The sequence below is a fragment of the Vicugna pacos genome, chromosome 3 (genome assembly GCF_048564905.1).
Source record: "Vicugna pacos chromosome 3, VicPac4, whole genome shotgun sequence".
Taxonomy (NCBI): domain Eukaryota; kingdom Metazoa; phylum Chordata; class Mammalia; order Artiodactyla; family Camelidae; genus Vicugna; species Vicugna pacos.
The window spans coordinates 74019371-74041512 of record NC_132989.1 but is presented as its reverse complement, the minus strand read 5'-3'; the positions used below and the strand labels follow the sequence as shown (position 1 = coordinate 74041512).

Below are 22142 nucleotides of genomic sequence, written 5' to 3'. Positions count from 1 at the left end.
CAATTTCATTAACTAAATTGTATAATCTATACAATGTCCTTTTAGTTACATGTGCTAACTTAGAGCACATATTGTAAAATCAGTAAACCTTTCACTTAACAAGAAAACTAGCCCCCTGAGACCAATGAAGCACCTTATGTATATGAATTAAGAGGTTTAATTATTCTGAAAAATGTAATATAATACAAACCTCAATAAAGCTCTCACAGAAAATACTAAGAAAAAGTTTTAATGTCATGCTTGATTTTAAAATATCATTATTATTACTGCCTGAAGAAATCACCACTATACAAAACAACTGGACAGGGACTTGGGTTCCATGATATAACCTAAAGTAAAAATCTTTTTTGCTTAAGTTGATTTGTTACTGATAACCAAAAAAATCATTAAGTGAAAACAGTATTTACATTTTGCTCCAAAAAAAATTCCAATTTTTACATACCTTACACAAGTGACATAAGAAACTATACCATAACACCCAGCTGATGATAAAATATCATTATACTTTCAAATGTCAGATTGCTGAATTATTACTCTAATATCTAATACTCCATAGAAGTCATTGAGAAAGTCTTTCACTATGAACTATTTTATATTATTATCTTAACTTCCTTTTCAAAAAATTTTCAGGTATGTATTTACAACACCTATAGAAAGCTACAAAAGTTTCATGAGAACAGCTAGCTACGAGTCATTTAATGGAGAGGATGAATGTTCCAATACTATTAACTGTTTCCTGGGAAAACCTTTCTGGGTAGAAGTTTACCTTTCCTGGTCCCAGACCTGATCCTGGCATGGGAGGTGGTGGAGGGAGAAAAGAATTCCATGGAGCAGTTTTTGACTTGATGTTATTTGGTTTATTTCCAGGAGACCTGGAGGAGTTCTCACTTTCATCTGTTGAAATTTGACTTTCATTTTCATTCTTTTAAGAGAAAGAAATAAATGTATTTTTCTTACAAAGATGTCATCAAAAATAATTTTAATGCCTCAGTGGATCAAACTGACCACTAGTTACACTGTTTAGTTTCTCATCTAGTCTCTCCTTCCAAGAATTCTATTTTTTTGTCCTTACCTCTTGAGCATTCTGTTCTGTGTTATTAATTACTTCAGACGTTGGGGAAAGTATATCAGACAGATTTTGCTCCTCTCTATTTCCATATCCAGTATAAACCACAAAACAGGTTTCTCTCTTATAATCAATTGAAGCAATGGTAGCTGGATAAACGCAGCCGTCTTCTGACCAAATGGCAGAACATTTGTCACCAACTTTCCACTATAAAAGAAACCAAAGATACACACATGCACACATGTACTTCTTTAAGAGAGGGTAAATTATATATACTCTTGTCTGGGTGGACTGGGGTTGGGGCTGAACGGGAGAGTCTCCAGTTAACTGTTCTGAGAGACAGAATGTTACAGTGAAAAACACTTAGAGACAAAAAAACAGAAATCTGAGTCATAATAGAAATATAACATAATTCTACCATTTATACAATCATGGGCAAGTGTCTTAATCTCCTTCAGTCTTATTTTCCTCATCTGTTAAGTGGGTATAGTACAATCTGCCTCACATATTTCTTGTGAAGAAAAGGAGGGAAAGTGTGTAAAGTGTCTAGCACTCTGATCCAGCATATAGCAACTGCTTATCAAACATCAGCTCTCTTCATTGGTAATGATAAAACTAAAGCAACTAATGAGACACCAATATGATTAGCTTCCAGGTCGACTGTTCTAAATAGCAGAAATGACTCTACCCAGAACTTCTGGCCCCCCAGTATTAATAGTTTTAGGATTTTTGAAGAAAAAAAGATACCCTTCTCAGCTTTAGAAAAGTAAAACACTGCCAATTCAGTTTAAGGCTGTCTGGTGCTCCTCCCAAATAGCACTGCCTTCCTCCCCTCCACCCTTGACAGAAAATAAACACTGTCCTGAATTTAGTATTTATTGTTTCTACCTAATTCCTTACACTTTATTAACATGCATGTTCCCAAACAATAGAAAGTTTAATAGTTGCTTTAGAAATTTTATGATTACATGTCAATGGAAGAAAATACTGTACTAATCATTTAAGTTAAAGGTATTTTATACTATTTAATAATGACAGGAACAAAAATTCTTTGCAGTTAAATCTCAATGTTTCAAAACAACCTGTTTCAAGGGAGTTGTGTTATTCTTTTTTTGGCTTTTATTCTTCTTAGCAGGTTTTCTTTTAGGTGTGCCTTTTGGTTTATCTGAAGCTTCAGAAATGTCACCATTCTTTAGCGCGTGCTATAAAACATGAATAGAAATGTACATGTTACAGAGTGATATATTAAAAAGTCACAATATAACTCAGTCACTACAAACTGGTCTCCAGGACCAACCATCTCCACCACCTTAGACAGCCTCTAATTCCTCTTTTCACCATCTCACATTGCTATAGAAACTGCTCTCGAAGATATCAAATAACTGATTATCAGCTCTAAGGACCCTTTTAATCAGTCTCCTCACTTTCAACCTTTCCACATTAGACTCTATCATTTTTCTTCTTGATAGTTAGGGTATTTTTGTTGACATAGCAATGTAGGGCCCTAATGCTTTTATTAATTCTCTCATCAACTTTTAAACTTGGGCATTCCCAACAAGAACTGGCCATCCTTCTTTACATGCTTGTGATGACCCATTTCTATTATTTCAATTACAATCTGTATGCAAACAAACTTCCAAAGCTGTTATTCAGCTCTGACTTCTCTCCTTAGTTCAACACTTCCAATTACCAATTTCATACCTTCACATTTACCTGAAATGCAACACAACCAAAAGTAAACCACCTCTTGCCCAAATCAGTTCTGTTCCACTATGCAGTCTACTTTCCCTGAAATATCACCAACCCCATCCCCCACTGAGTTTCATTTTAACCTGCATTTTACAGAACTCTCTTGGTAACTCTGCATTAGTGTACTTCTAGTCTAAACATATGTTGAAAAGCATGTTATTGACAAATTTAGACTGCAACTTCAAGGATAACATACAAATCTGATTCATTCTTTACCTCATGCTACAGGAGTGACTATGGAAGGAAGCAGACTCCATGTTTAGTGCTCTGTATGAGTGTATGCTCTGTGCCCGGACTACTGATGGCCATGCATGGTGCTCAATAAGACTAAATACCTCAGACAGTAGGGCAAGTGATACAAGGCAACTGTACAGATTGGGGCACGAAACCAGACTTCATCCCACAAAAGAAATGTATATTCCTTGATATTCATCACCATCAGGAACATTTGACTTGAAACCTAACTCACGGTATTAAATTTGAAGAGGATTAAATTAAGGTAATGTATGTAAAGCACATGGAACAGTGCCTAGAACTTCATAAACACTCTGCAAGTATTAATTACCATACTACAGCTATTTATCATCAATATTATTTCAATAAAGGCTTGTTAAATGTTTAAAACCTCTAATTCAGACTGTCCTTTCATTAATCTGAATTAAATAACTTCTATAGTTTGATATAGTATAAACATATTAAAAACAATAAACGCTTAAAACTCTGCTTAAATTATCTTTGTTAAGGGATAAGATAGACAGGCTACCAACTTCTACAAGAAGATAACTAACTTATCTAACCTGTTATCTTTTAATCTTCAAAATTAGAACTGAATAATACGTACTTTAACACTTAACTATACATACGTTATCCATTTTTTCCTGAATAAGTAACATGAGGAAATAAGGAAAAGAATAAACATTTCATACCTTAAATGAAGCCACAGCTTTATCATAAGCTTTTATCAGTGCTGTATCATCCCAAATGTCAGAATCATCACTCTGGAAAGGGTAAAGAATAAAACCAATTCACATCTGGATGGGCTTTATCAAAAATGTGTTAGATAGTAACAAGAGCCATCTTAACCCAGACATAATGAAATTACACTAAAAATGGGTATTTTAAATCCTAAATAACACCACAAGAAGCCTACCTACTTAGCAATTACATGACATTACTCCCAAAGCTAGATATATGTAAATGCTCTAAAAGGTATGCCATGAAGTAAATACTCCACAATTTAATTTCCACCTACCAACCATAAGTGGACCTGTTCAAGGGTAACCACGTTTCAATCTTCGAAGAGTGGATAAAGGGTTTAGTTTGGCAGAATGGGAAAACATTTGGCCGTAAGCTTGACTGCATCCAGACTACAGTAATGCTATTCTGACCACAGACACTCTTGACCTTACAATGTGTCTAGATTATTCAAAGAAGAAATCTCAAAATATTTAAGAATGTAAACTGTTAATAGTGATTAATCAAGCTTAATTTTAAATCGGAGTGATATTACATAATTGACAAAAGAGTTAAAATCATTGTTACTTTTTTTAATTTAAGTTTAATTCAACTCAAAAAGAAAAATTTTGAGCACCCACTATCTACTAAACATTTATCACTGAGAGGTATATGAAATCATGTTCAAAAGAGAGATTGTCTAATCAGGGATTTAAGGCATACTGTCACACAAAAGAATAATATACAAGAAATACAATAAAACATTAAAATGTGAAGTACAAATAGAAAGTGTTTTAATGCAAAAGTGGGTAGGAGAGGCTTAGAAACAATCTTGCCACAAACCCCACACCTTGTGTGGCGATTCACAGCTGGAAGGGAACTCACAACCTGAAGCTTCTCCCTGAGGAGTGTGAAGGGCTTGCACCCCACATTGGGCACCCTGGTTTTAACACCAATACCTAAGAGATGAGGCCACAAAACATCTAACTTTGAAAGCCAAGGGGGTTCACGTCCACGAGACCCACAGGGGAACAGGAATTGAAAAATGGCTCTGAAAGGGTTCACATGCTTGGCATGGTCCACCTCAGGACCTAGTGCAGAAGCAGCTGATTGAGGGTGGCCAGATTTTCTGTCAAAGAGGCTCATTTGCTTATCTTAAAGTGTTGGCCTTCAGGGCAGGCATCGAACTTAACCCACATCCAGGAGCCTGCCAGGATACTCCCTAAGGACAGAGGATAGCAACACATCTTTATGCTATCCGCCTTACTCCAGCCGCAAGGGCCATCTTTGCACTCTCCCTCTACTGCGCTCCACAGGACTAGTGTCTCCCAGAGGAGAGCTTTTACACGCACCTAGTGTCCCAGTTTTTAATGTCTGCTGTCCTGGTTTTCACAGCTGCAACTAAAGGGAGGGGTGGGAAGGGCTTGTGTTCTTGGGTCCCATAGGACTGTAATAAACAGAGAGACAGTTCTTGGTAGGCTATCATACCTAGGGAACTGCACACAGAGCGGACTGAAACATACCCCAGTTTTTCTGCGAAAAAGGCCTGTCTGCCTGTCTAGGAACTTAGGCTTGAGAAGCAGGTTTTATCTAGGGACCTATGGAAATGCTCTCAGGGAACAAGAGGCTGGTGGATATAGTACTTGCACTCTCTCTGCCTGGCTCAAGCTCACCTGTGCTTCCCAGAAAGAAGCTTATACATTTGTCTGGCACCCCAATGTTTGTGGCTACCACCAGGGGGCACCTCTAAATTGGCTGGTTCTGGTGGACAGCAGGGCTTACATCTGCAGGTCCCACTAGACTGTAATCAAGACAGAGTTCTTGAATGGCTTCCACCCCCAGGGCACAGCAGTCGGTAGCAGACCCAGGAGTTCAGGTCTTCAATGAAGGAGGAATGCAGCCTGAGGGACAAGCTCCTCATTAGCCATACATCCAAGTATGTACTGATTGTAATCCCTTCCAGAGACTTAAGAGGGTGGGTGCTATTTTCCAACTTCACCTCTGCTGCCCTCCAGAGTGCAAGTACCTCCAGGCAGGGAGTTTTTGCATGCATCTGGTGCCCTAGTTTGTGCAGCTGCCACCCAGGAGATGCTCCTTGATTGCATGGCTCTGGTGGTCAAGGGGTTTTATGTTCCTGGGTCCTATGGAACTGTAACACCCAGAGAGACTGTTCTTAGCAGGCTACCATCCCCAGGACACTGCTCAGACAGCCGACTGAAACACATCCCCATTCTTTCTGGGAAAGAGGCCTACTTGCTTGGTCTGGAGCTTTGACTTCAGAGGCAGGCTTCATGTTTGACATACATCTAGAAGCCTATGGTAAGGGTGAGGGTATAGCTCAGTAGTAGAGTACATGCCTAGCATGCACAAGTCCTGGGTTCAATCCCCAGCACCTCCATCAATAAAATAAATAAATAAGTAAAAACTAATTACCTCCCCTTGCAAAAAAAATTAATTAAAAAAAAAGTAGAAGCCTATGGTGGTGGTCTTGGGGAACATGGGTTGGCACTCTGCACTCTTCCTCTGCCTCACTCCAGCTCACTGGTATCTCCCAATAAAAAACTATATACACTTCTCTGATGACCCAATTATTGCAAATGGCACCCAGGGGACACCTCCAGACTGCTTAACTCTGCTGGTCAGTGGGGCTTACACTTACGTTTCTACAAAATTGTATATATTTGCATACTTTAAAACCTGCTGCCTGAGGGTCTTCTAATCTGCCTGAATCTAGATGCTGAATTGAGATCCACCCCTTGGGACACTAACAGGTTTTTGCACACTCTCAATTACTGGGAGCCACTAAAAATTTAAACAGGCTGCTTTGACAATCACAAAGGCTTGGGAGTTCAATAAAGGTTGAACAAGATTCATCTTGTACACAAAGACACTCCTTGAAGTCTGGGAGAAGTGACTGTTTTATCTAATGCATAGAAACCAACAGAGAGAGTGAAAAAGACAAAAACAAAAAGAAGAAACAGAGAAATATGTTTCAAGGGAAAGAATGAGATAAAACCTCAAAAAAAAAATTAATGGTGACAGAGATAAGTAATTTATCTGACAAAGAGTTAAAATAGTCATAAAGACACTTACCAAACTCAGAAGAGTACATGAACAGTGAGAACTTCAAGAAAAATACAAGGAAATCCAAGGAAAAATCACAGAGTTGAAGAATACAATAACTCAACAGAAAAATACACTAGAGGAATTCAAAAACAGACTAGATGAAGCAAAGAAAGGATCAGTCAACTCAAAGACAGAGCAGTGGAATTTACCCAAACAGAGCAGCAAAAAAAAAAAAGTGAAGAAAGCTTAAAGAACTTATGGGAGAACTTCAAGCAGACCGATATTTGCATTATAGGGGTCCCAGAGGAAGAGAGAAAAGGGCAGAAAATTTATCTGAAAAATAATGGCTGAAAATTTTCCCATCCTGGGGAAGTAAACAGACATCCAAATCCAAAAAGCCCAGGGTTACAAATAAGATGAACCCAGAGAGGCCCACAGCAAGACCCATAATAATTAAAATGTCAAAAGTTAAAGACAAAGGGAGAATCTTAAAAGCAGTAAGAGAAAAACAACTTAACTACAAGGGAACCTCTATAAGACTATAAGCAGATTTTTCAGCAGAACTTTTGCAGGTCAGAGGGACTGATATATTTAAAGTGCTAAAATAAAAACAAACAAACAAAAACCTCCAACCAAGAATATCCAACCTGGCAAGGTTGTTTTTCAATTAAGGGAGAGACAGGGTTTTTCCAGACAAGCAAAAGCTAAAGGAGTTCCTCACCATTAAACCAGCCCTACAAAAAATGTTAAAGGGACTTCTTTAAGCTGAAAAATGGGGCACTGATTCGTAAAAAGAAAACAAATGAAAATATAAATCTCAAATGTATTTACTCCATGATTTAGATGTTTTCAAAGAGAAATGAAAGTGTATGTCCATACGAAGTGTCCTACACTAATACTCATGGCTATTTAATTATAACAAACTGAAAGCAACCCAAATGTTCTTGAACAAGTGAACGGATAAACAACCTGTAGTATATTCATGCAACAGGATCCTATAGCAATAAAAAGGAACAAACACAACAAAATGGATGAAACTCAAAAAACTATGATGAGTAAAAAGCCAGATAAAAAGGATTCCATGTTTATAAAATTCTAGGAGATGCAGACTAATCTACGGAGACAAAAAGTGGAGCAGCAGTTGTCTGGGGACAGAAAATGAGGAGGGATGAAAGGGAAGGATTACAAAGAGGTATAAGGAAATCCAAACCAGCCCACACATTGGGACTATGTGGAGGAGGCCTGAAACAACATGAAGAAAAGAGATGGCCTGTCAATCCCTAGCTGCATAGTCCCCAGCTATTGCAGCTCCAACTGCTATGTGGATGCAACCACATGAAAGGTCTGAAGAACTGCCCAGCAAGGCCTTTACAGATTCCTGACCCACAAAAACTAGGAGAGATAATAAAATGATTATTGTTTCAAGCCAGTAAGTTTTGAGTGTTTTGCTACAAAGCAACAGCAACCAAAATAGACCATCCGGACTGTCATTATATGTATTTCTCAGTCACCAATAGTAGCCCAGGTTTCTCAAGTTAGTCTTCATGTTCTATCTTCTTTTACCACTTCTCACTCCTGATAGTTCCGCTGTGCTCTCTAGAGTAATCAGCAACCCCTGCCCCACAATATCTTTAACCTCTTCTCTGAATATTCCCTTCATCTTCTTGCTCTAACTAAAATCTAGCTTTCCCTGAGGACATCTCTTTCCTTGTAGACATTTCAAAATGAAATGTTTTCTCCTCCATATTCCTCAAATCACTGTACCAGAGATGGGGAAGGAATCTTCCTTGCTTCTCACTTCCACTACCAGATTATTTTTCCTCCTTCCTACCTAAACACGCCTAGGTTTCAAAGTCCTGTCACCATACTCCTCTGTCCACTATCCCTCCTTATTGCAATCATCTACAGCCTCCTGGGTCACGCCTCCTCATTTCCATGAGGTTTGTTTCCTAGTCCTCTATCCACTAGTACTACTGTCATAACTTTCGGTTATTTAAAAACCCATGTAGATGATCACTCCAATACCTTGTTAGGGCTTTAAACTCTTCATTACCAATGATCTTACTTACTTATAGCACCCAATCTCAGCTACTCATTTCTATGGTCTTTACTTATTATAAACATTAACTACAACCTCTCCACAAATTCCACTGCAAGAATCCTATTCTCCAAACACCACCTTTGAGGCTCTGCAACTTACTCTTTCTAGCAGTTTGATGATGACAATCATTCCACTTCACTGGGACTGGTAAAATATTGATCCTTCCACTTTTTAAACTCACCGTCCTAATGTCCTCACTTCCTTTCTTAGCCAGCTTAAATTCCATGGTCTATCATTATGATAACTCCCTGTACCTCTCCCCGTCGCTTGATACTCACTTGGTAAAACTACAACCCTATTAATTTCAACTCTTGGTTTACTCTGTGTCTGCCCTCACACATCTGAATTTGAATTTAGCTAGAGAAAAATCCAGTCACACTATCTAGTCCCCTTTAAACTCATAACCACAAGTCTGAAGTAGGCCTTTAATGTTGCCTAGCAACATTTCTCTGGCCTGGCCCAACACTCATCCACTCTCTTAGAGGCTTCCTACCTTCTCTCTTCTCTAACCTCCAGCACCTGCCCCCTGCCCCCTACTAGCTGATGACCTTGTTGCTTTTACTGAGAGAACAGCAACAATCAAAACAAAATTTTCATAATTTCCTGCCACTATAACTGCCCATCCACACAAATCAGTACCCATATTACTGTCACTACTGGCAATATTTCTAACAAAGGCCAAATCCACCTACTCTAGAACATTGCTTCAGCAATTCTCTTCTCTCGCCTGCATCATCATTTTTTCTGTCCTTACTAGATTTTTTCTATCAGCCCACAAACATGATGAAACATCTCTCCATCTTAAAAACAAACAAAAACACAATTAAGAATCCTCTTTACCTCACTTACCTCTCCACTTATTGGCCAATTCTCTATTTTCCAGTACTTACAATAAAACTCTTTGAAATACCTACTTACAAATGTTGCCTTTTCTCCTCTGACTCTCGAACTCGCCTCAATCACATTTCACCCAAGAATGAGTTCTAATCTTCCCCCTTATAAACCTGCTCTACTTTCAGTCTTCCCTATTTCAGTAAAAGGCAACTTCATCTCTTCAGCTATTCAGAACAATCTTGGAGTTATCCTTGCCTTTCCTCTCTCAAACCGCTAATACCGAATCCATGTGCAAAACCTGTTGCCTGTGACTTCAAAATATATCTGTAATCCAAGTACTTTGCTCTCCACTAACATTTGGATCATTTCAATAGATTCCTAACTGGTTTCCCTGCTTCACTGCCCTGTCACACACCCCAACCCCAGTCAGAGAGCAGTGGACAAGCCTAGGCACCATCAAGTGACAAAAGGGCCTCGTCCCAGTCATTGGGGAGCCCAAACTGCACAAGGAAGGAGCTCGCGGCTGAGGCTCCCAAGCAAGGAAAGATACGGAAGCATGCGGACCACGGCCCCGCAGTTAGCGAACTGGCTGGGGAAGGAGCGCGGGGGCTGGGAGGGTGCGGTGGTCGGAGACCGCGCCGGCCGCGAACTCACCTGGCCTGTGCCACGCCGGAACAGCACCGAGTCCTCCGGCTCGGGAACGCCGCCGCCGCCGCCGCTGCCACCACCCATCGCCATGACGAGCCTGCTGCCTGGTGCGCAGCGTGGATTCTGTCCCTCCACGAGTGACGACTTCCGCCGCCGGGCGTCTGGGAGCGGAAGAGCATGGCGGCCTGACTGCCGGCCGCGGGGCGGGCTCCGTGAGCTGACAGGCAGCGGCCGCCTTGGTGGTTCTTCTCCGTATTCTCTCAGTTCTTTGATTTCAATTTTTCATCTGTTCGTAGAGTGGTTCGGCCAGGGTGTTTTTGTTTTAAACAATAAATTTTCTTAGAAAAAGAGTTCATTGAAGGTCGTTTAGAAAATATAGGTAAGCAAATAGTAAAAATCAGTCCGTTGTTAACCGATTGTAATATAGCTACCATTTAAAAAATTCTTTTTAAGAGTTTTATGTATTTACTTATATTTTATTTTCACAACGACCCTATGAATTAGAGGCCCATTTAAAGATGAGGAAACTGAGGCACAGAGCGTTTACAAGCTGCTTGGAATCCAGCACACCTATAAAACTTCCCAACCTTAACTTTAAGGTTAGTATCTCTTCTCCCAAATCTTCTCTAGTAACTTTTCCAACTTAAAAACAATGGCATCAATTGTTGTATTGTTTAAAGATGTGCTTTTTTTTTAAGCCTTGTTTGTCTTTACATAGATCAAACAGGTTTTTAGTTCTTAGTAGGAGCTTACCCTTTACTTTTCCAGTATTCTTTATTAATCATTTAGGATTGCTAAATGGCTTCCATGTACCTATTACATCTTTTTTTAAAAAAGGCCTAGTAGGGAAGTTTAAGGCCCTCTTTGGCTTCTATAGATATCAGAAATAGGTGTATTGTTTAAAAGCTCACTTAAGATTTTTTTTTTCAATCATAAAGATTCTCACAATGGCATATGATGCAAAAATTTAAACAGAATTTGGAACCAGGTTTTTTTTTGAGATGGAGTTTACATACCATAAAATTCACCATTTTAAAGCATGCAATTCAGTGGGTTTTAGTATAGTCAGAGAAGATTGTGCAGCTACCACCATCTAATTCCAAAACATTTTCATCACCCCTAAAAGAAACCTTGTATCCATTATAGGTTACTCCACATTCTGTCTTCCTTCCAGTTCCTCACAACCACTAGTCTACTTTGTTTCTACAGATTTACTTACTCTGGATAGTTCATACAAATGGAATCATATGTGACCTTTTGTGTCTAGCTTTTTTCACTTAGCATAGTTTTCAAGGAGGAATTAGTTTTAATGAATTTTAAATGGGAAGTTCTTTGTTGAAAAGGTATTTCTATTTATTAGGACCTCATTCCTCAACAAAAATGAACCTATGGCATTTTTGTCCTCAAAAAAAAAAAGCCCTTTTTTCCCCTGATGGTGACATCCAAATTTGAATCACTACGTGTACCTACAAATTTTATACTGCATACAAATCCGTATGATAGACAAAGCACTCAAAGCATAATGTACTGAATTTCCAAAGGAAACCATTTCATCAGATTTGAAGGCATTTATGTAAACATTAAATTTAACTTCATGAATTTGAACCAGTCTTTGTGCATATAAAGTTTTCACAACAAAAGCTTACATTCAGTGACTCCTGAAACTTGCTCATGATCACATAAGTATTCAAATGACTAGTGATCAGGTTTCCAATTAGGATAGTATATATTGGCAATATCATGTAGAATACTGAATAAACAAAAGAGAATGTCAAAACCGATTAGTTCTTTAGTATTACCTTACCTTCAAGGCCTAGGGTCAGGAGATCAGAGATGAGTCAGTGATTTGTGTACAAAAATGCTCACCAAAACTGTTACAGTAGCAGTGGAAAATTCCAAAAGATGTTTTAGAAGAATATTTGAATCACATAATGGACAAATGGTAGTATAATTCATAAATGACATAGTCATCCAGTATGTGAGGTTTGGACTCTACTGTCACATCATATACTAGAATACATTATAGATGATTTTTATAAATTTGGGATGGGGGAGATCTTAAGACAGAAACAAGAAACCACACAAGGATTGAAAACTTAAATACATTTGGGGATCAGGCAGGTAATGGAAATGAGTTAAGGAGGAATAAATAGGGGGTGGTGGGTACCATAAGTTAATTCGAGACTCTCTCCACACACACTTACCCCACCCACTCCCCACCCAAAGGCATTCAAGTACATGTTAATTTTTAGGGGGAGGAGAGATAAATTAGGAATTTGGGGCTAGCAAATACAAACTACTATATATAACATAGATGAACAACAATGTCCTATTGTATAGCACAAGGAACTATATGCAGTATCTTATAATCTATAAAGATAAAGAATATGAAAAGGAATACATAAATGTATAACTCAATCACCATGCTGTACACCAGAAACTAATACACCATTGTAAACCAACTACACTTCAATGGAAAAAAAAATTTTTTTTAACGAGTCAGGACAAGTCTGCTGGCTGTCAGTCTGCATCTTCACTTACAAAGAAACTAGACATTTGATAATGTAATTAAGAAGTCTGACAAAAGCAACATAAATAAAATGAAAGGACAAACAATAGTGATTTATGTTACACAAATTTAAAATAGCTTTGTCAAAAGTAAAAACAGCAAAATAAGCTGTTCATAGAAAAAAACACAAAGGGCGAATAAATATGAAACTATGTCTAAACTCTGGAAGCTCTGCATTTCAGCCTGCTTAGATTCATATCCTTAACCTGCCACTTAGTAGCTGTGTGACCTTGGGGAAATTCCTTAACCAAAATCTCAATTTTTATAAAATCTTTAAAAATGGGCATAACAGTCATACCTACATATGAAGACTAAGTGAAACAAAAAGCATAAAGCAGAGAGAAAACATGGACATTTCACACACACACACAAATCCATATTTCCAATAGACATATGAAAAGATGTTCAACCTCTGTGGTCAGGGAATTGCAAATTAAAAACTAAGATACCATTTGTTACTCAGGTTGGCAAAATTATTAGAAATTAATAATATCTAATATCACGCACATGGGGATATGAAGTATTACCTGCTTGTTGGAAAAATATCTGTTTAAAATTGCAAACAAGTATGCCTTCGCCCTAAGGATCCTACCTTTAAGAATTTATTCTTACAGAAATAAAAGCACAAGTACATGGGGATAAGGATGATGTATATTACAGAACTGTTCATAATGATAGAAGCTTACAAATATCCTGAGTGTCCTATTTGAAAATAATAAAGTACTGTACATCCATACCATGGTTAGATATACATGTACCGTAGCCATGGCTATTTAAAAAAAAAAAGGATCAAGTTACAATTAAATTTCCCATTTTTGTTTAAAAAAACTCCCCTGTACTGGGTTGAATGGTGGTGTCCCAAATGGTATGTCTTCCAGACATCTGTGAATGTGACCGTATTTGGGAAAAGGGTTTTGCTGATGTAATAAGGATCTTGAGATGAGGTCATCCTAGATTAGAGTGGGCCCTAAATCCAATGACAAATGTCCTTAGAAGAGATAAGACAGGAAGAAGACAGAGAAAATGTGGCCACATAAAGACAAAGGCAGAGACAGGAGTTACACTGCCACAAGCCAAGTAGTGCCTGGAGCCTCTAAAAGATTGAAGAAGCTAGCTAGGATTTTCCCCCAGAATCTTCAGAGGAAGTATATAGTCCTGCTGACACCTGGCCTTTAGACTTCTGGTCTCTAGAACTGTGAGAGAATAAATTTCTGTTGTCGTTAAGTCACCAAGTTTGTGGCAGTTTGCTATGACAGCCCTAGGAAACTCCCTACTTCCTTAATTATATGTATATTTATACATGTTTACATTAGCATTGAGAGAAATATACAATATATTTTATATATCCTATATATGACCAAGAATTCGATTCCTAGGTATATACTTGATAGAAGTAAGTACTTACGACCACCAAAAGATATATATATATATGTATATATTTATATATATATAAAGGTTATGGCAGAATTATTCATAATAGCCTCAAACTAAGAGTGATCCGAATGTCCAAGGAAAGTAGAGCGAATAACTAAATTACGGTATATTCATATAACAGAATGCTACACAGCAATGAAAGACTGAATTACTGCTATAAGACAAAGGATTCTTATAGACAAACTGTTGAACAAATGAAGCCAAACTCACAAGAGTACGTACTGGATGGGTCCAATTGTACGAAATTCAAAAACAGGCAAAACTAGTCTATGGTGATAGTCAGATAGCAGGTATTATCTAAACTGGCCACAGAGAGCCTGTGAGGGTGCTGGAAATGTCTATCTTCGTCTGGGTGGAATATTTATACGTAAAGGTCAATCAAAATATACGTCTAAGATGTATGCTCCTTATTATCGTTTCATTTGGATGAATGCCCAGGAGAGAAATTACTGGCATATAGTAAGAGTATGTTTAATTTTCTAAGAAACTGCCTAATTTATTGCTATTTTTTTTAGCCCGTTTGTTATATTTTCTCAAATTTTCTACAATAAGCAGGCATTGCATTTTGGGGGTTTAAAAGTTGGTAGAGATAAGAATGGTTTAAGCTTCATCATTGTTTCCCATACTACTTTCATGATTTGCCATATCACTTATCTGTATTTTTAAGCCTAACTTTAGTTGTAACCTTGCAGTAAGAATATTGGACTCTTATTTAGTCTGCCCAGCATCCATTCCCCCCTCCTTCTTGCAACAGAACTCCAGATTTGTTTGGGGTACCACCTATTCCTCACTGGATACTTGGTTACACCGTCAGCTTAGGTGACCTGCCCTCCTCTTGCTGAGGAGTATGCATGTAACCCAAACAAGTCCATTTGGAGGCACTCTGAGTGACATTAAATACTAAAAATGGCCATCAGAATTTCAATCTGTTACCAGCACTGTGGGAAAGAACTGTCTCATAGTACCTGGAACTGTTCTAACTCTTGATCTTCTGAAAGTCTGCGATCTTGAGTCTTCAACTTTTCCTTGGACCCTGGAGCATCTCATCCTTTCAAATAACTGCTGTAGTTACTAATAAGTTAATTAATGATTCTATTTGCAAACAAAAATTTCAATATACCATGAAATCACAGGTTAGACATGGTTGCACTTCTTCAAGCATACATTAATGTACCTGACTCTGTATTAAATGTCCGTTCATAAGCCACCCCATCAGTCACCTTGAGTGGTATGAGGCCAAATGAGCCTTGATGCTATCCCCTCAGAAAGTCCTTGACAAAAGCCTTTGTAACGTAATACAAGTTTATAAAAGACAAGTATTCAGTAGGATTGTGTCTTGATTATAGCCAGATTGGGAGGCAATTTCTTGCAAACTCACAAGTGTAGAGAAAGGCTCCACCAAAACATAGTGTAAAGAAATGTTTCTATGCTGATATACCAGTAAACAAAGTCACATCCAATTGATAAAGTACCAACAGTAGTATGTGGTATAGAACATATTTCTATAAAAGTTAGAGTAAAATTTTAAAATCTCAATTTTCCCAGGCAAATGGGCCAACTGCAGGCTACCTATGACCTTTTGATGTGTATTGGCTCACTAGGGCTAAAAAGGTTTTTGTTCGGTTATAAGGAAAAGACTGTAGTAGGTTTTAAATCTTTCTGGAATTTATAGGGAAGTGCACTGGAGCACTTCTTTTCTCAGTGATATTTTCATGACTTGGCCATCTGTAAAGATAATATATTCCGAAGTGTGATTACTATATAGCAAGGAGTACTTCAGTAGATAAAGTTTTAGGACACAGTTTAATAAATGGTTTTACTCAATTTGATCTAATGGAAAACCATGATTGACAATTCTATAGAAATAATTCTTCCAGTTGTATTTTTTAATAGGTATCCATCAGCAAAGTCAACTAAGAATTTACCAAAGAAGTTGACATACAGTCTGCTTAGTTTATATCACTGCTTAAAGCCTGACACAGATGGCAAAATATACAGATTTCATAATCTGACTGTGGAAGTCAATTTTATATTAGGTTTTCACTTTAGGGTTATGTTTTTTCCTCCCAGCTTTATTTAGGTTTTTGAAGAGTCTCAGAACTGACTAAAATTGGCAAATATACATAGTAAAGGCAGTGGATCAACCAGAAAAAGGCTAGTATGAAGGTTAAAGACAAAAGTAGTAAAATCAACTATCACTACAATTAGTAGTTAAAAAATACACAAAATAAAAAACGTAAAATATAATGTCAAAAACATAAAACATAGGATGTGGAGAAAAGGGAACACTTCTACATTGTTGATGTGTATGTAAATTGGTGTAGCCACTGCAGAAAACATCATGGATGGTCCTCAAAAAAACTAAAAATAGAACTACCATATGATCCAGCAATTCAACTCTTGGGTATCTGAGGAAAACAAAAACACTAATTTGAAATGATGCATGCACCCTAAAAGTCATAGCAGCATTATTTACAAAAGCCAAGATATGGAAGCAATCTAAGTGTCCATCAATAGATGAATGGGTAAAGAAAATGTGATACAAACACATATACACACACACAATGAAATATCCAATCTTAAAAAAGAATAAAATTTTGCCATTTGCAACATGGATAGGCGTGGAGGGTATTATGCTTACTGAAATAAGTCAGAGAAAGACAAATACTGTATGTTATCATTTATATGTGGAAAAAAAGTAAAGTAAAGTAAACTAGTGAATATAACAAAAGAGAAACAGACTCACAGATATAAAGAATAAACCAACAGGGAGAGGGAAGGAGGGAGGGGCAAGATAAGGGTAGGTGATTACGAGGTACAAACTACTATGTATAAAACAAACAAGCGACAAGGATATATTGTACAGCACAGGGAATATAGCCAATATTTTATAATAACTATAAATGGAGCATAATCTTTAAAAATTGTGACTCACTATGTTGTATACCTAAAACTTATATAATATTGTATGTCACCAATACCACAATTAAAAAAAAACATAAAACACGAGAGGGGGAGTAAAAATGTAATGCTTTTAGAAAGGATTTGAACTTAATCACAAACCAAAAAGTTACAATAGATACACAAACAATTAAAAAAAGGAACCCAAACATAATACTGAAGAAAATCATCACACCACAAGGGAAGAGACCAAGAGAAAAAGAAGGGAACAGAGAAGACCTACGAAACAACCAGAACAAAATGGCAATAAGCACATACCTATTATTATTACTTTAAATGTAAATGGACTAGGGGGGAAGGTATAGCTCAAGTGGTAGAGTGCATGCTTAGCATACATAAAGTCCTGGGTTCAATCTCCAGAATCTCCTCTAAAAATAAATAAGTAAACCTAATTACCCCCCCAAATTAAAATAAATAAATTTTTAAAATGTAAATGGACTAAATGCTCCAATTGAAAGATATAGGTGGCTGAATGGATTAAAAAAAAAAAGAACACTGACATGGGGGGAGGGTATAGCTCAAGTGGTAGAGCATATGTCTGGCATGCATGAGATCCTGGGTTCAATCCCCAGTACCTCCTCCAAATATAAATAAATAAATAAACCCAATTAGAAAACTGGACAGCAGCATGTAAAACAATGAAGCTAGAACACACCCTTACACTATATACAAAAATCAACTCAAAATGGATTAAAGACTTAAACATAAGACAAGATACAATAAACCTCCTAGAGGAAAACATAGGCAAAACATTATCTGACATACATTTCAAAAATTTTCTCCTAGAAGAAATAAAAGCCAGAAGAAACAAATGGGACCTAATGAAACTTACAAGCTTCTGCAGAGCAAAGGAAACCAGAAATAAAACAAGAAGAAAACCTACGGAATGGGAGAAAATTTTTGCAAGTGAAACCGACAAAGGCTTGATCTCCAAAATATATAAGCAGCTCATACGACTCAATAAGAAAAAAATAAACAACCCAATCCAAAAATGGGCAGAAGACCTAAACAAGCAACTCTCCAAGGAAGACATACAAATGATCAAAAAGCACATGAAAAAATGCTCAATATCACTAATTATCAGAGAAATGCAAATCAAAACTACAATGAGGTATCACCTCACACCAGTCAGAATGGCCAAATATTCAAAAATCCCACTGCTGGTGGGAATGCAGTTTGGTGCAGCCACTATGGAAAACAGTGTGGAGATTCCTCAAAAGACTAGGAATAGACTTACCATATGACCCAGGAATCCCACTCCTGGGCTTGTATCCAGAAGGAAATCTACTTCAGGATGACACCTGCACTCCAATGTTCATAGCAGCACTATTTACAATAGCCAAAACATGGAAAAAGCCTAAATGTCCATCAATAGGTGACTGGATAAAGAAGATGTGGTATATTTATACAATGGAATACTACTCAGCCATAAAAACCGACAACATAACGCCATTTGCAGCAACATGGATGCTCCTAGAGAATGTCATTCTAAGTGAAGTAAGCCAGAAAGAGAAAGAAAAATACCATATGAGATCACTCATATGTGGAATCTAAAGACTCATGGACAGAGAATACAGACTTGTGGTTACCAGGGGGGTAGAGGGTGGGAAGGGATAGACTGGGATTTCAAAATTGTAGAACAGATAAACAAGATTACACTGTATAGCACAGGGAAATATACACAAAATGTTATGATAAATCACAGAGAAAAAAATGTGACAATGAGTGTGTATATGTCCATGAATGACTGAAAAATTGTGCTGAACACTGGAATTTGACACAACATTGTAAAATGATTATAAATCAATAAAAAATGTTAAAAATAAATAAATAAATAAATCCAATTATACCCCCCCAATAAAAAAAATAAAATACACAAAAACACTGATCTATATGCTGCCAACAGGAGGGTCACTTCAGATCTAAAGACACATAGACTGAAAGTGAAGGTATAGGGAAAGATATTCTATGCAAATGGAAAGAAAAAGAAAGCTAAGGTAGCAATGCTTGTGTAAGACAAAACAGAATTTAAATAAAACTATAATAAGAGACTAAGAAGGGCATTACATAATGATAAAGGAGTCAATCTATAAAGAGGATATAACATTCATAAATATTTATGCACCCAACATAGGAGCACCTAAATACATAAAGCATAAAAGGGAGACAATAATAGCCAGGAACTTTCTTACTCTACTTATATATTATCCAGACAGAAAATCAATAAGGAAACATTGGCCTTAAATGACACATTAAATCAAATATACTTAAAAGATACATATAGAGCATTCCATGCAAAAACTGCAAGCATGCCTTAAGTGCACATAGAACATTCTTTAGGAGAGATCACGTTAGGCCACAAAACAAGTTTCAATAAATATAAGAAGACTGAAATCATATTAAGCATCTTTTCTGACCACAACAGTATGAAACCAGAAATCAACACTAAGAAGAAAACTGGAAAACACAGAGACTATACAGCATGTTATTAAACCACCAATAGCTCAATGAAGAAATCAAAAAGAAAATTTAAAAATATCTTGAGACAAATGGAAATGGAAACACAATTTTCCAAAATCTATGGAATGCAGAAATAGCAGTTCTAAGAGGGTAGTTTCTAGCAATACAGGCCTACCTCAAGAAAAAAGCAAAACATCAAATCAACAATGTAACTTTATATCCAAGAAACTATAAAAGTAAGAACAAAGCCCAAAATTAGTAGAAGGAAGGAAATAATAAAAGATCAGAGTAGAAATAAATAAAATAGAGAGTAAAAAACCAACAGAAAAGATCCATGAAACTAAGAGTTGCTTCACTGAAACAATAAACAAAATTGATAAACCTTTAGCCAGACTCAAGAAAAAAAGAGAGGGCCCAAATAAAGTCAGAAATGAAAGAAGAGAACTTACATCCAATATCACAGAAATACAAAGAATCATGAGACCACCACAAACAATTATATGCCAACAGATTGGATAACATAGAAGAAATGGATCAATTCCTAAAACATACAATCCTCCAAGAATGAATCAGGAAGAAATAGAAAATCTGAACAGACTGATTACTAGTATTGAAATTCAATCAGTAGCCAAAAAACTGCTAACAAACAAAAGTCCAGGATCAGACAGCTTCACAGGTGAATACTACCAAACACTTCAACAATAATTAAGTAATACCTACCCTTTCAAACTCTTCCAAAAAATGGAAGAGGTGGGAAAACTTCCAAACTCATTTCATGAAGCCAGCATTACCCTGATATCAAAACCAAACATAAGACACTACAAAAAAACTATGGGCCAATATTACTGATGAACAAAAATGCAAAAATCCTCAACAAAATATTAGCAAACCAAAGTCAACAATATATTAAAAGAATCATACACTATAACCAAGTAGGATTTACTCCAGGGATGCAAGGGTGGTTCAATATCTACAAATCCATCAATGTGATACACTGCATTCACAAATTAAAGAATAAAAATCATATCATATAAATAAATGCAGAAAAAGCTCTTGACAAAATTCAACATCCATTTATGATAAAAAAAAACTCTCAACAAAGTGGTTATACAGGGAACATACCTCAAAATAATTAAGGCCATATGTGATAAACCTATAGCTGAAACATACTCAGTAGTGAAAAGCTGACAACTTTTTCTCGAATATAGAAAACAAGAAAAGGATGCCCACTGTTGCCACTTTTATTCAATACCTAGCAATTAATTTGTTCAAGGAGGTGAAAGACCGGTGCGTTGAAAACTCTAAAATACTAATGAACAAAATTGAAGAAAACTCAAATAAATGGAAAGATACTCTGTGCTCATGGACTGGAAGTATTAATAGTCAAAATCTCCATACTACCCAAAGCAATCTACAGATTCAATGCAATCCCTATTAAAATACCCACTGCATTTTTCACAGAACCAGAACCAATCTTAAAATTTATATGGAAACACAAAACACCTCAAATAGCAAAGCAATCTTGAGAAAGAAGAACAAAGCTAAAGTAGCATGCTCCTTGATTTCAAACTATACTAAAAAGCTACAATGATCAAAATAGTACAGTACTGGCAAAAAAAGACACATTGATCAACTAAACAGAAAAGAGAGCCCAGAAATGAACTCACACTTATATGGTCAATTAATCTACAACAAAGGAGGCAAGAATATAAAATGGAGAAAAGACAGTCTCTTTAATAAATGGTGGTGGGAAAACTGGACAGTTACATGCTAAAGAATGAAATCTGACAACCTTATTCCATCATGTACAAAAATAAACTCAAAATGGATTAAAGACTTAAATGTAAAACCTAAAACCACAAAACTCCTAAAAGAAAACATAGGCAGTACACATGCTCTTTGATATTGGTCTTAGCAATATTTTTTTAGATCTGTCACTACAGGCAGAGGTAACAAAAGCAAAACTAAACTTAAAGGAACTACATCAAACCAAAAAGTCTTTGCATGGTGAAGGAAACCATCAATGAAACTAAAACACAGCATCCAGAATGGGAGAAATTTGCAAATGATATGTCCAATAAGGAGTTAATATACAAAATATATAAATAACTTATACAACTCAATATAAAAAAATGTGATTAAAAATGGGCAGAGGACCTGAGTAGATATTTTCTCAAAGAAGACATATAGATTGCCAAAAAGTACAAGAGAAGATACCCAACATCACTAATCATCAGGGAAATGCAAATCAAAACCACAATGAGATATCACTGCATACTTGTGAGAATGACTATTAGGAA

General features: G+C 36.7%; 1 protein-coding gene and 1 long non-coding RNA gene across 9 annotated transcripts in view; one reads left to right on the top strand and one right to left on the bottom strand.

The window, feature by feature from the left end:
• LOC102536767 (survival motor neuron protein) overlaps positions 1-10605 on the bottom strand; it is a 28420-nt gene extending 17815 nt beyond the window's left edge. For all 8 annotated transcript variants that reach the window (XR_012071408.1, XR_004188588.2, XR_004188589.2 and 5 more), the window contains exons 1-5: positions 10425-10605; positions 3742-3813; positions 2149-2268; positions 1073-1273; positions 767-922 (exon numbers count right to left, since the gene is read on the bottom strand). Coding sequence is in view for 3 of the 8 variants with exons in the window: in XM_015245412.3 (XP_015100898.2) it covers positions 767-922; positions 1073-1273; positions 2149-2268; positions 3742-3813; positions 10425-10508 (633 nt within the window). In the remaining 5 variants the exon portion in view is untranslated. The remainder of the gene's footprint in view (positions 1-766; positions 923-1072; positions 1274-2148; positions 2269-3741; positions 3814-10424) is intronic.
• Positions 10606-10659: 54 nt separating this feature from the next.
• Positions 10660-19397, top strand: LOC140695664 (uncharacterized). The gene is made up of 3 exons (XR_012071413.1): positions 10660-10797; positions 10923-11017; positions 18169-19397. It is a non-coding gene; the product is annotated as an uncharacterized lncRNA (long non-coding RNA).
• The last annotated feature ends 2745 nt before the right edge of the window (positions 19398-22142 follow it).